General features: G+C 41.0%; 1 protein-coding gene and 1 long non-coding RNA gene across 2 annotated transcripts in view; one reads left to right on the top strand and one right to left on the bottom strand.

Moving 5' to 3' along the window:
• The window catches only part of SLC30A4 (solute carrier family 30 member 4), a 30977-nt gene extending 26008 nt beyond the window's left edge, over positions 1 to 4969 (top strand). Inside the window, exon 8 of the mRNA XM_058541509.1 lies at positions 476 to 4969. Coding sequence (XP_058397492.1) covers positions 476 to 630 — 155 coding nt within the window. The 3' untranslated portion in view covers positions 631 to 4969. The remainder of the gene's footprint in view (positions 1 to 475) is intronic.
• The window catches only part of LOC131406048 (uncharacterized), a 38354-nt gene extending 24895 nt beyond the window's left edge, over positions 1 to 13459 (bottom strand). Inside the window, exon 1 of the long non-coding RNA XR_009220047.1 lies at positions 13375 to 13459. This is a non-coding gene — a long non-coding RNA (uncharacterized LOC131406048). The remainder of the gene's footprint in view (positions 1 to 13374) is intronic.
• Positions 13460 to 14829: the final 1370 nt, after the last annotated feature.

The following is a 14829-nucleotide window of genomic DNA, read 5'->3' as shown; positions in this document are numbered from 1 at the left end:
GCCCATCTTCCTCCACTTTATATGGGATGCCGGCACAGCATGGCTTGCGTACCCGGGATCCGAACTGGCAAACCCCGGGCCGCCGCAGCAGAGCGCGTGCACTTAACTGCTTGCACCACTGGGCCGGCCCCTATGTTTTTATTTCTTTAAATCATTTCACAGACTGTTGTTTTTTATTTTTTTAATCAAAATAATACACGCATGTGCATTTATTTAAAAAGCGCAAAAGACAAAAGACTTGTAATTGATGTCTAGTATTCTCTACCTAACAGTGGACTAAACAGATTGGAATAATGAGAAGTCATTCTGGCTTTGTAAACTGACATGCTTCTCTAACAGAATAGCTTCAAGAGGGTAGAAATCAAACTAATCTAAATATGCTTACAGCATATTAAGGTTGTTTTTTCCCTGTGTCTTACTCACTAACATGTAACCACGTGCAATGAATAGTAATGCTATTTTCTTGACATTGCAGTTCCTGGAAGTTCATCTAAATGGGAGGAAGTACAGTCCAAAGCAAAGCATTTATTATTGCACACATTTGGCATGTATAAATGTACCATTCAGCTTCAGAGTTACAGGCAAGAAGTGGACAGAACTTGTGCAAACTGTCAGAGTTCCAGCACCTAATTTGATGTTTGGGGGACTACTACCTTATTTCTCCTGCAGTCACAGACCTGAGAGCAATAAATGCACACCTAATGAGAAAATGGAATCCCTGACAGCTGTGTCCGTATCAAGCACTGGTCTCTTAAAAAGTCACTCCAGCCTGACAGTGCTGGTTTCTCTTTGATGGTAAAATGAGACTTCACCATGATTTTCAGATGAAGATGTTTCCAAAACACTGTTTACAGAATGAGACATGACTCTACAGATACCTCATGGAAGACAATCTAAGACCATACTTCATTAATTATGACAGAGTACAGATCTTAAAGGAGGCATCAAGAATTCAGTATTTGCATTTAAAAATCCTTTTTACTTAAAAGACCATTTTATATCAAGCCAGTGCTGGAAAACTGAATTTTTTTATTATGTAATCTTGACACCCAGCTTCTGGAATTTGACACCCAGCTCTCTTTTTTTACAGAAAATATTTCTCAACAGATTTCAGAAAGTACTAGTAATTATCCAGAGAGTGGAATAAGCATGTATTCCTAAGTGTTTGGAAATGTTTTATTTCAAAAATAAGTCTTAATGTTAGAGTTAATACTTTATAAACAACTTTTTCCAGATGTTACAGGGTTTTGAATCTCAAAGTTAGCATTTTTGGTTATTTGTAATCTTACCAGAACCAAATCTTTACATATTATGGTCACTGTCATTAAATTATTTAGGAAATATTTTCAATATTATTCTGAATGGCAGAAATTAATCTTAAACTCAAATTACTATATGATAATTTAAAACGAAATATAGAAGCGAGGATGGGGTGTGGACTTTCAAATTTAAGTCTTCCTGAAATCACTATCATTGCTCTTGGAATTATCTCTGCTTAAGAACAACAAGAGACTGCAAAGCGTAAACAGTGATCCTCTGTCCTTCTAAGAACTGCCTTACATTTTGTACAGAAAGTTTGCTTGGGACTTGCTTCCTGCCTTTGTACCAGTTAATCTGTGTGCCCTTTAAGGGTAAAGCTCTGGAGGGCTAAGGTTCAGTTTGTAATACCCACCTCTGACGTGTAGGTTGACCACATTCCTCCGGAGAGAATTTCTGTTTGATGATTTGGGTTAGGGATTCTCCATGGGCTCCAGAAACTCTTAAGATATCATTTTGAGGTTTTCCAATAATACTGTAGCAGAAATGCTCACAGGGATTGAGGGAAGATACTCCTCTGAGAAAACAACAATTTCAAGGGTTTTTGACTTTGTGTGTGTGTGTGTGTAAAGTGCTGGAATAGGGATGGACATTACATCTGTGTGGTAGGAAGGCTAAGCAAAAAGTTTCCAAACCGAAGGCAACCTAATTGGTAAGAGTTGTGTTAAAGAGGCAACTGTGAATCTTCATGTTTCATTTTGCAACTGTTCGTTTTGAGATCTTTATGGACATTTGGAGTCCATTTTCAACAGAGACAGTTTCTTATACCAAGAATGGATATGGTTCTTGGGTTCCTCAGAGAATCAGAGCAGAGTAACAACATACCAGACAAGTTGTGAATTGAAATTTTATATAGGCATGCAGATGACTTATAATATAAATGAAGAATAGGAAACACATTTTCATCTTTCTGCCAAGTTCCTCACTGTAAGTAAACCTAAGATAAAACCTGGATTTACCTAAACGATTGTTAAGAGTTCATGGTATCCAATAAAAGGGTTGATGAGGGTTAATGGTATCTAATAAAATCCAGTAAGTGTTTTTTGAATTGAAATTTTTACTTCATGGGATTCTTATTGTGAATCTACTTAAAACAATGATTTGAATTTTTCAAAAATTTCAGGAGCATATAAACTGTTTAAATCAAAATATTCTTAAATATAGAAGGCAAGTAAGAATAAATGAGAGGGATTTCAGTGGACATCTGGGCATTTATGGACTTTGGGTACCTAGCAAGAGAAAGAACTAGAATATGCATTATATGCTAATGAATTTTCCCATATTTGCAGTTCCCGGTATCTACTGAGCTTGTTTCTTGTAAACTTTATCTTAAACAGGTATATCTGACTTTTCATATTGACCTCTTCCTTGGAAAGTTATTTGATAAAACAGTCTAAAATCCATTCGAGGATTGAAAAGGATCCTTTTGTAAAATGCAGAAATACTGAAAACTTTTGTAAATCTTAATTATCATATTCTGCTTAAAATGAGAAGTATACATGAAGTTTCCTGTGCTTTGTTTTTTTGTAGCAAGAACTACAGATTTTGTACTTGTACTTCACTGGGTCTGTGAGATTTGAGAATTGATAGATTTAACTTTTTGTAACTTGACAAAACCCACAGAGAAGGACGTGAATGTAGCAGATATGACCAGGGACTGCACAGCTTCCGCTGAGCTACAACCACGAGTTACGCTCCTCACCCAGCTCTCAGAGAACGAGCTCCCCATTGTCCTGTGGAAAGCCGTGGCTGAGTTTGGATAAACACCTAGCATTGTTCATTTTGCACTGGGAAAACAGGTCACAGCATAACAAATGGGCAGTTCTTCAGTGCAATGTATTTTAATTACCGTTTGCAAATAATCAGTTACTTGTATACATAAACCTGTGTTTCACAATTCTGGCCAGATGCAGCCTTTTGATTTATTTTAGGAAAAGATCTATTGTTTCATTAATGACCATGCTGCCTTAGAAATATAATGTGGGGGATGTAGTTCAATAAGGCATATTTCAGAGGGCTTTGAAATGCAGAACTAGAAGCAACCGAATTCCTGCATACAGTGCCATTAGCTGCGCCTTGTGTAACATGAGCCCAGATCTTCACGACTTGCAGCTCCCATCGGTATTGTTTGCCAGATCACTAGATTCCTTATTTACTGTTTCCTCTTCAACTTTGGATGATTCATTTCCATTTTCTAAAACTAAGTGTCCTGCTCTTGGGAGTCTCTGTGTTCTGTTTCCGTCTCTTGAACCCAGGCGTCCTCACTGGCCGTGTTTGTCTGTAGTAGACTTTTCCCAGAATAGACATAGGTAAATCAGATACATGAGCTTCCCTTTCATTTTAATGTGAGGAAAAGCCTCACATTAATGTGAAGAAAGACACGTTTGTGTCTTTCAGAGACAAAGACCACTTATAAATGTGTTTCTAGGCGGGGAAGAACCTTTTTTTAACAGCTGATTGTTCCCTATCCAGATTTCTCTGCACACTGAACTTGAGAGAATAAATGTAGTAGAAACAGACTACTATGCAACCACAAGTGAAGCTCATTGCTAGTAAGGCTCTGGGTTTTGTTTCCTCAAACAACCACTCCCTCTGCTTTAGAAGAGATAATCATTCACTTCTGAAACAAGCACAATTAGCTAAATTTATATTCTTTTTATACATTTATATTAATAGGTTCACCATAACAAATAAGGTGTTCTTACAGAATTTGAGCCCCTTTGGAATAAGGTTTTAGGGAATTTTGCTGTTGCCTCTGCCTTACATAGAGTAAATTTAAAGTTACATAATGTGTTCCTAGATATAAGGTTAGTTCATTTGGTTCCGTGTGTCTTTGACCCAAGCTCAGCTCCTGAGCCAGGTGGGTATCAGTCACATGAGTAGTGACGCCTCGCTGTATGCTGTGTTGAGGGGAGGCAAGTCTGATCTCCAGATAAGTGATGAAGCTTAATATCTCTCGAACCAAAATGGCATTTGCAAAGCCTAACTACAGATTGTCGTGTGCATCCTGCCAGACAGGGCTTCAGATGTGTTTTACAGATCACCAGCCTGGGATATTGTTCGTGATGTTGAAGGAGCATGCAAATTGGAAAGAAGAAATTGTTGTGGGAGTTCCTCAGTATTGAACTGTGTGAGTGCATTCGGGACAGCCTGTCATGAATTCTCGCTTACCAAGGGTTTAACCTGTTCTTCTAATCATTGTGAGGACCAAGAAACATTTTGATTTTTGGTAAGATTGGAAAACATTTATGGAGACTTTCCCAGTTAAATCTATGACAGTGTCAATTTAAATACTGCAATTAAGTATATTCTGAAATAACTAACACAAAATTGAAATGTGCCAGTATGTCAGCTTTGCACCTGGAAGCTACTGTATATTTGGAAAGCTTATGCTTCTCTAAATAAATAGATGTTATTAAGTAAGCCATATCACAGTTTAAGAAATTGTATATACTTTTCCATATGCCCCTTCAGAAACCAGGTATTTTGCATATGATTGATTTTAGAAAGATTTTGAAGCTGGGGTTTGTCCATGTAATTTAAGATCATAGTATATGTATATGTACGTATTTGCAATTTTCAAATTGTAATTTCCTATACATTTATTAAATAAAGTATTGTTTTGCCATGTGGTTTATTAAAAAATGAGAATGTGCAGTCCCTTAAATTAAATTTCTGGATTTTTTAAATTAAGTAATAGTAGTAGGCCTTAGAACATAATCTCCTTAAAAGCATTGGAAAATAGATTATAACCTATCTAGTTTTATATCTCAGACTGTAATGTCCTCTTAGATGCCTAAGAAATAAACCTAAAAAAAATCTTCCAGATAGGATAAAAAGAGGCATTAAAAGAACTTTTATCTTTTTATATCAGTTACTTTTTTTTTTTTTTTGGCTTGAGGAAGATTCACCCTGAGCTAACATCTGTGCCAGTCTTCCTCTGTTTTGTATGTGGGTCGCCACCACAGCATGGCTGCTGACGAGTGGTGTAGTCTGCACCTAGGAACTGACCCCAGGCCGCCAAAGCAGAGCACACTGTACTTAACCACTAGGACACAGGGCCAGCCCCTATATCAGTTACTTTTACAGCCCCAGCCCCAGCAACAGTGGCAGAAAGGAGAGAAGCAGGCCCTGTGAAAGCAAGATTGGTGAGGACTATCATGAAGTCAGAATGATGACCTGGTGACTCTCCAACAGTATAGACCAGGGGTCAGCAAACTACCCTTCATGGGCCAAATCGAGCCTGCAGCCTGTTCTATGTGACCCAAAGAGCCGAGGATGGTTTTGACATTTTTAAATGGTTAAAAGAAATCAGAATAATGATGATATTTCATGATGTGCACTTTAAATTTCAGTGTCCATAAATAAAGTGTTTCTTGGACACAGCCACACCCATTCCATCATGTATTTATTATCTATGGCTGCTTTCATGCGGCAGTGGCAGAGTTGCATAGCTGTGACAAATATAAAATATTTACTATCTGTCCCTTTATAGGGAAAGTTTGCTGCCTCCTGGTATAACCTGTTGTACCATTTTAAGGTTATAACAGCACATATGGACACAGCAAACCCTTCTAGAGCCACCTGGAAGTTTCTGTGACTGCTCAGTCTGAGGGCTACCTGAGTGTCCAAAAGTTCTTTCCTCCCTTTACCTGTTTTCTTTTCTTTATCCCCCTTGGAGTTTGGGGCAGAAATACAGGAAAAGAGTAGCAAGATTTCACATATTACCTATGTGCCATATGCTCTATCCAACGTTCACTAGCAAAGCAATTTTCTACCCGGAACGCCAGGGTCAGCAGGGTCATTCAAGAATACTTTTCAACATTAAGCTCATTCCCTTGAATGAGCTTAATGGTCCATGTCAGATGCTAAAACAAATTCTAATTTGGGGTAACAGCCTTACAAGCTCCTGCTTATGTGAAACTTTCAGGTTTATTTAATATATTAGCAGAATAACATTTTTGGGCTATAATTCAATCCCAACTATGATCTGTTGTGATTGCTGTAAGCTATAAAATAGACTAAGCACGGATAGGAAGTATGAAGACTTATGACTAAATATCATCTCTACATAATCATGTGTTCAAGATTAGGAGGTTTAAAAATCCAGCCTCAGTGAACTATCACCAAGATCTCATCATTTTCAAGCAGCATTCTAGTTTAAGGCTCGCATGTGACTTACAGAACATGAACTGAAGTTTGGCCTGTGGGTATCACCCAATAAACACAAAGATTGTACTTTGGAAGTTACCAAATAGCTTCCATGTCTCCTGTCCTGGATTTTTCAAAAACTTGTTCTGGTTTGACTTGCAAATTCCTATTGTCACTGTTTCACTTGCCAATTTCTGCATATTGGTTTGTGGGTTTTTTGTTTTTTTCCTTTTTTAACACTTTCATTCACTTTAACAAAATGCTGACACTATGGAAAAAATGTGTTTGGGTTGGTTTTTCTCCAAAATATATTGACCTATTTCTTGGTAAGACAGGAGGATTTTTTTTTAATAGGAAGTTTTTAGAGACCTCGTGAAAGCAAGGCCAACCCCAGAGCAAGACAGACCACCTCTTGACTTTCCTAGGATTGACGATCTGACCCCATGCTCCTCGATCATCTTTCCCTCACTTCCTTTCAGTTCTTTCATTTACGTTGCAATGTAATCAGGGATATTTGCCCCTGAACAGTGGTTACAGTGAATGTTGGGCCTCAGTCAAGCAAGGCATGAAGAACTGGGGTGAAGATGAGAGTTTCCTGGACTTCCATAAATTAATCTATCATACTCACCCGTGAAGGCTATAGGGCAGATCCTTGTTCCAAAAGGCTCTTAACCAGTTACAGCTTGACTGAGTTGCATATTATCATAATGCAAGCCTATTCCATCCTCTCCCTTCTTTTTTGTGTAAGAATGTTTTCCAAAGTCCAGGATATTTTTAAAACCCCTCAAAGTGTTATAGCACTTACAGTGTTTTAACCATTCATATATATTTGGTTTTAGAACCATGATATTGATAATTGAAATACCATCTCATCATGATATTGAAATTGGGACATCTCAAAAAGTTGGTTCCATTGGTTGGAAATGGTTTTTTCCAAAGTAGACTGAGACTACTTCCAGATGCCATCCATTTGATAATCATTCAACCAAGAATTGCTCTTTGAAGGCCACCTCCCTCCACTGAACACGTTATGGCATAGAGCACAAAACTCTTATGTATTTTTAAAATCAAACAGGAAATGGGGACCAGCCCTGTGGCGTAGTGGTTAAGTTCGCACGCTCTGCTTCGGTGGACCGGGGTTCTCAGGTTCAGATCCTGGGCATGGACCTGCATAGCACTTATCAAGCCATGCTGTGGCAGGCATCCCACATAAAGTAGAGGAAGATGGGCACAGATGTTAGCCCAGGGCCAATCTTCCTCAGCAAAAAGAGGAGGATTGACAACAGATGTTAGCTCAGAGCTAATTTTCCTCACCAAAAAAAGAACCAAAACAAAACAGGAAATGAAACAATATTATTATGTCTTTGGAGAGCATCTTGGGCCACACCCTCATCCCTACAGACAGGAGATCACACTCCCATTAGGCATGGCTTGAGAAACTGGCCTGTGGGATAAAGTCCATCCTCTTGGCAATGACATACAAAATCCTTCTGATCTGGTGACTGCTTACTTCACCATCCACCTCTCCATCCTCTCCACCTGCACCAACCTACCTCCTGTGTATCAGCCATACCAAACCACAGTCAACCTTTAGTTAACAGGGGAAGTAATAACTGCTAACATTTATTGAGCACTTACTGCATTTCAGACACTGTGCTGTGCCCTTTATCTGTATTATTTAATCCTCATGATGGTACCTGGAAGAAGATTATAATCTTCATTTTGCAAATGAAGAAACTGAGATCAGGAAAAGTTGAGTGACTTGCCCAAAGTTAGATAGGTAGAGTTGTAAATGCAGGAATAGAAGGTTACAGATAACTCTTAAATATAACTAGTAATCATGTAATACAAAAGGGATGCAAGGTAGACTAATGAAATTAAAATCACAGCCAAGTATTAGATAATGGGTGTATAAAAGTTATGGAAGTATAACAGTTTAGGAGCACTCAACTTTATGTAACTACATGCATGCTTAGCAAAAAACTAGCCAAAAGTTTACCCTGTTTCTTAGTTGAGTTCTTGTTTTTTGAGGCACCAGAATGGCACTAAATCAGGTCTTTGCATGGTCCCCTCACTAGCCCTTCCTCTCTTCGTTCCTCAGCCCTCACAGCCGTGACTGAGAAGAGTCAGATCCAAGCCACAGGGGCTGGACTCCTCCTAGCCTTCCCTCTGTAGCCAGTCACTGCTTTGCAGCCAGGACAGTGCACTTCCCTGTCCACCCCTGGTCTTGTTTGTGGGGGAAGGGGCCTTTCCATGCTACAGTCAACATACCGTGGCACCTACTGGTCACAGCAGTCTCCCAAATCTCACATCAAGGCATGCATGGTTTATGGGGAGAAAAGGGAAGCTAAAGCAAGGAGAAGGGGCTGTGCCCACCACTGGGCCATCACCAAGCCAGGATGGAGACAAAGAAACGGCTCAGAAATGCTGCAGAGAGAATGTGAACCCATGGGAAATGATACAAAAGCACAAGCTTCCGGTAATTCATAGAAATTTCCAGGAAGGCATTGAACTTACCACAAGTCATGGAATTATGGGTTAGAGCTGATCTCATCTTGATTGGGAGTGGGTCAGATCTAGCTGATATCTGGGTTAGTTACTAGGTAGTTCCAAACCAAATAGATGCTTTCAGGGTGAGCTCACGCAGAGGCACAGACTCGGAGCAGCCTGCCTAGGTTTCCATCCCGGCTCTCCCTCCCTCACAGTGAGATCTGGGAGAAAGTTACTGAACTGCTCTGTGCCTCAGTTTCTCCATCTGCAAAATGCAGATAATAATTGTCCCTCCCTAAGGTGACTTTTATAAGGATTAAATGAGCTATATATTGAAAGTGCTGAGAACACACAAAACTCAAATGTCAGCTATCATTATTATTACAAGTTAATTTCTTCACAAATGCACTATTATTATTATTTTGACTAATTAAGCATTGCCAGTCTTGCAGCTCCCAGAAGAAGACAAACTTTCTTATCCTCTCCTCCTTTGTCCCCTTCTTTATCTGGAAGATCTTTTCCCCAACTTCTTTACGTCACACAACCCACCTCACCCTTAAAGACTCTCCTCAGTCATCATCTCCTCCAAGAAGCCTTCCTCGCCCTCCCTCTGTGAATTGGGCACCCTCCTTTGTGCTCACCTCCCTCATCTGGTCCCCGTGGAGAGCCACCCACTGTGTGAGTACCCATAAGCCCCTGGGGTGGGACCTAGATCTTCTCTTGAATCTCTAGTGTTAGAGACACAGGAAGGCTGTGTGAACGTTCCCATGGCTGGAAACTATACATTCATTAAATATCTATTTATGCACAGAAAAAAATTTTTTAAGGAGCCCTAAGAATCCCCACTGTCAATGCTCTAAGCTCTTTCCTATAATGTAACTGAAGCCCTATCATAAAACTGCTCTTCTGTAAAAATGTTCCAGATTAGCCATCCCCCCATTACAAAGAATTGGTTTTTTATACTTTGAGTCTGTGTAATTATACTACAGCTATGCAAGTATTTATGGTGGTTTTCTTAACTCTTTAAGATTACAACAGAAATTAGACACTTTTCTGAAATACCCCAGACAATTATGCAATTAATTGCAACTAAATTGGTGTTAACAGCCAGCAGTTGTTATCACTTATAGAGCCTGATAATCGCTTTCTCGGAGCCCAGTGGTAGCACTGAGCTGGGTCCTGTCAACTCTAGGCTTGCTGATGACAGCTTGTTTGTTTATATCCAAGACACTTTCTTTTTTAAAAGATGAATTAATAAAGTGACTATTTTCAGCTTGAAATTGGGGAACAGCTCACAATACTGTAAGCATAAGTGAGGCCATCCTGTTACACTAAATGGCCCCAGCCCCTCCTCTGTGTGACTACTCACTGCTCTGCACATACTCTAAAACATTTACATGCCCTCCTGATTTATGGCCTCTGCTTACGTATGTACTCCTTGATAGCTTGATAAATTAAAACTTTGTTCTATGAGTTTCTCTCCAGGAACAGGCTGACCACAGGTGGGAAACACACCTACAAGGTATCCATCACAGTTGACAGAAGAATGGAACAACGTGATGCCTGGAGCCCGTCATGCCTGGAGACCAACATCCCTGTACCCTCTCCTTACTGCCCATTTTCCCTATATAACTGCCTCAAGATTCTGTAATCCTTGAAGATGGGTTTTTTGAGATATTAGTCTGCCATCTTCCTGATATGCCGGCTAATGGAATTAAAACCTCCCTTCTCGATCCCTAACTCGTTGTGATTAATTGGCTCAGATCATGGCGAGCAGAGCAAGCCCATTGCTCGGTACCAATACTTTCAAGGTATTAATGGATTTTAAATCAGTAATCTCACTGTGTTAAAGCATGTAACCAAGTAGACGCAAGTGCACTGGATTAAGAGGCACAAGAACTGGTTCTGATCCCAGCTTTGCCGGCTGTGTCTTATTGGACAAGTTACTCTGCTTTGCTGGGCCTCAGTCTGGCTGTCTGTAGAGTAATAACAACAATTACAATAACAAACATGGATTGAATGTTCAGCACTGCACATGCTGGGCTCTGTTCTGAAAGCTTTTCAGGTATTTATTTTTTCTTATCCATTTCAGGTAGAGACATATTCATTTTTCATTTTCAGATATTAGCTGTTCTAAAGGCTTTTCAGGTATTTGGGAATCCTACCAAACAGCCCTTGGAGTTATTATTACCCCAGTTTTACAGATGAGGAAACTAAGACAGAGAGCAGTTAAGAAACAAATTATTGTCAAGCCTTTTAAAATGTTTAGTTTCGGGGCTGGCCCGGTGGCACAAGCGGTTAAGTGTGCGCGCTCCACTGCGGCGGCCCGGGGTTCACCTGTTCGGCTCCCGGGCACGCGCCAACGCACCGCTTGTCAGGCCATGCTGTGGCGGTGTCCCATATAAAGTGGAGGAAGATGGGCACGGATGTTAGCCCAGGGCCAGTCTTCTTCAGCAAAAAAAAAAAGAGGAGGATTGGCAGATGTTAGCACAGGGCTGATCTCCTCACAAAAAAAAAAAAAAAAAAAGTTTAGTTTCACTAATATTTAAAGAAATTTAAATTAGTCCACTTCTGCACTGTTCTGCAAATGTTAAACCAACAAGCTCTTAAAACCTTGTTTTAAAAATCTGCTGTTGGAAGACTTTGAGGAAATGGGCATTTTGGGTTGCTGAAATTGGTACAGTCTTTCTGGAAGGCACTCTGGCAAAGTTTGTAAAACAGGGCATTGAAATAGCTGTCCCCTTGCACCAAATTATTCCACTCGTGGAAATTTTCCCCATGGAAATAATTCAAGGGGGAAAAAAAGTTGAAACAAATGTTTGCATAGGGCAAGAACTCTCAGGGTGAAGAGAGGGGGACAGACCCCCCTAGTAGGGAGAGTCTGAATTTCCCAGAGATATTTTACAGCCTGCATCTGCTTTTCTCCTTTCCCGAGTTTCTGGTATCTTCTTTCCACCCTCAGGCCTATATTCTCTTGGTTAGGAATCCTACTCTACCCTTCCACCTTTAACTTTTTTATTTTTTAACTTTCTAACTGAAGTGTTACATGTATTTTTTTAAGTACTCAAATCAAAGATAAATTATCACAAAGTGAACACACCCATAGAACCACCCAGCTCAAGAAATATACCACCACCAGCCCCAGAAGACCTTCTCATGCCAGGTCCCAACCTCTGCCTCCATCCCCCACGCCTAAGATCACTATTAATCTGACATCTAACACGGTAAAATGTTTTGCCGGGTTTTGACCTTTACATAATTCCTATCACATAGTATGTGTTATTTTATGCCTAACTTCTTTTGCTCAACATTATGTCTGTAAAATTCATCTGTGATGTTGCTGTGTGTAAAGTTCCAGTTTTTTTGTTTGCTGGTTGGTTGGTTTGTTTTTTAATTTTGCCGTTAGTATCCCATTGCATTAACATACTACAATTTATTTATCCAGCCTATTTTTCATGGACATTTGAATTGTTTCCAGTTCTTGGCTATTACCAATAATGCTGTTATAAACAATTCTGTATGCCTTGTAGTGTACACGTGCACACACACGGGTATATACCAAGGAGTCAGGTTGCTATGTTATAGGGTATGTCTAGGTTCAACTTATTTTAGACAATGCTGAACAATTTTTCAAAGTTGTATCAGTTTGCACTCCCACCAGCAGTGTATGAGAGTACCAGTTACCCCACATTTTTGCCAACTTAGAACTGTCAGTCTTTTAATTTTAACCATTCTGGAGGATATGTGGTGGTACCTCGTTGTGGTTCTAATTTTTGTTTCCCTGATGCAAATTACAGTGAAGTGAAAGTACTCTCCCTAGTGGATGAAATCTAAATTACCTGGGAGTTGTGTTTTGTGTTTTGTGTTTTTTTAGAGTATTCAGGCTTCCACTGTACCTGGGCCTTCCTCCACCTCTCTTCCTCCCCCAAGAGTCTCTAAGAATAGAAAAGTTGACTGTCTTTCATAAATTCATTGTCCATTGGATAGCCTCTTTTACGAAGTGCCCCTTTAAGCTTCTTGCTCATTTTTCTATTTTTTATATTAACTTCTAAGAGTTCTTTATAGATTCTGACACAAACTGTTAGTTACACGTGTTGTTGCACACACCTTTTCCACTTTTAATTTTTAAATCATTTTCACCGGTAGAAACAGGAGGCTCAGGGCAAGTTCAATTTTGTCATACTCAGAAGTGACCAGTAGATGGCGCCCAAGCCTTGCGCCTGAGCCTTCCACGAGCAGTGCCTGAATTTCAGCTCAATCTCCCACAATATTTTACAAGTAAGCAACGTTCAAGAGTGAGAAATCATACTTGAAACCATTATGCAGCTAGATGGAATACAGCTAGAACTGGGTTTCTTGGTGGGAACAACACATTAGTCTTTTTTGCTCAGAATAAAGGAATAAAAATGTCCTTACCGCAAGGCAGGAAAGCCGGGGTGAGGCTGCCCTGAGGCGGGCGGGGCACCAAGCGGTGTCCCTGGCAATACCCTCTGGGAGTAACCTGCAGGCAGGTAAGAAAAGAGCATAACTACCATGCATGGCATTTGGACACCATTTCACTGTTTACAAAAGGCAGGTACCCTCTAGCACAGGGTCTACGAGGAGAGCAGAGCAGAGCAGGGGTTTGCTCAGGGGGTTATGGGTATTTTTCCACCTCCTTTCCCTTATTCCTCTTTATGATTTTGTTTTCATTAATCATATTTTGTGATTGCTTAAAACTGACTTGGTGGGCCTTGGAAACCTAGTGGGAAACCAGACCCACTCGCTGTGATGGAAGTGGTGTTCATAAGTGAAAATGTTTGAATTCCCACGCCTCCCGGGCGAGGAGCAGCCTGCCTCCCTCTGCCTCTCCTGCCCCTGCTCGGGGTGGATGTTCCCCTGAGCTGGCCCCCCACTCAGTCTTGGACAGACTTTCCATCCTTCTTGGTCCTTCCCAACCCCCTCCCCACTGAATGAATATATGAATGAATGAGTGACAAGGTCCTAGCCTTCCTGAGCTTAGAAATCAGGGCACATAAACCCCACACTCAAAGGAAAACCCCAAGAGAGAACATGGAAGCCCTAAGAGCAGAGGCTTCCATGCAACTCAGATAGGGAGCTGTGAGGGGCCTGGTGTGATGGGTTGGCTTGTGATCAGCTGTGATTATGAGCAAGAGGAAAGGAAAGTTGAGGGAAAGACATAAACCAGGGCCCAGGTGGTAAGAAGGTGACCCCTTTTCTCCGCCCTTCACAATGGCCCTCGGCAGGAACACTGCAACATCAAGCCAGAGAAACTACTCATTTCCTGGGGTAGCCAAGACAAGGTTTTTACCACTGTGGGTCACCACCTCTCTTGTCCCCAAGACCTAGCACAAAGACTGGCACATTGAGATTGTGTTGAATGAACTCATTGGTGCTTTTCATTCTCTTCTGTCCCATGTCTGTTCAGACCCAGCACGACCCGCCTGGCAGCCCATGCGAATAAAGAGAGGCTCAGAAAGCGGCTTGTTCTCTTTTGTTTTCTTCACTGGGGATGACTGAGCAAGCCCGCTTTCTGAGCAATGTGGAAGTTCCAACCCTTATCGGATTTCACAACTTCAAAGGCGAAGAATATTGCACCACTCAAACTTCCTGGCTCTGGGGGCTGCCAGGGTAGATGTGCAGAGGCTGGGACCAGGGCAGGCACAGGGCACACAGTTCCAGGCCAGGAAAGCGCATGTCTGCCTGGTGGGAAGGGGGGCCCAGGGCCAGGCTCTGCTCCTTTTCCTTTAGGAGGAGGAGAGTCTGACTATAAATGGGGATGCTGAGGCTTGCTGCCCATCGCCTGCCACCCTGACTGACAGTGCCCACGGCCGGGGCGGGGAGAGGCTGCCAGGCCAGAGTGTAAACCAG

Source organism: Diceros bicornis, chromosome 5 (assembly GCF_020826845.1).
Source record: "Diceros bicornis minor isolate mBicDic1 chromosome 5, mDicBic1.mat.cur, whole genome shotgun sequence".
NCBI classification, from domain to species: Eukaryota; Metazoa; Chordata; class Mammalia; order Perissodactyla; family Rhinocerotidae; genus Diceros; species Diceros bicornis.
This window is presented reverse-complemented; position numbering and strand designations above follow the sequence as displayed.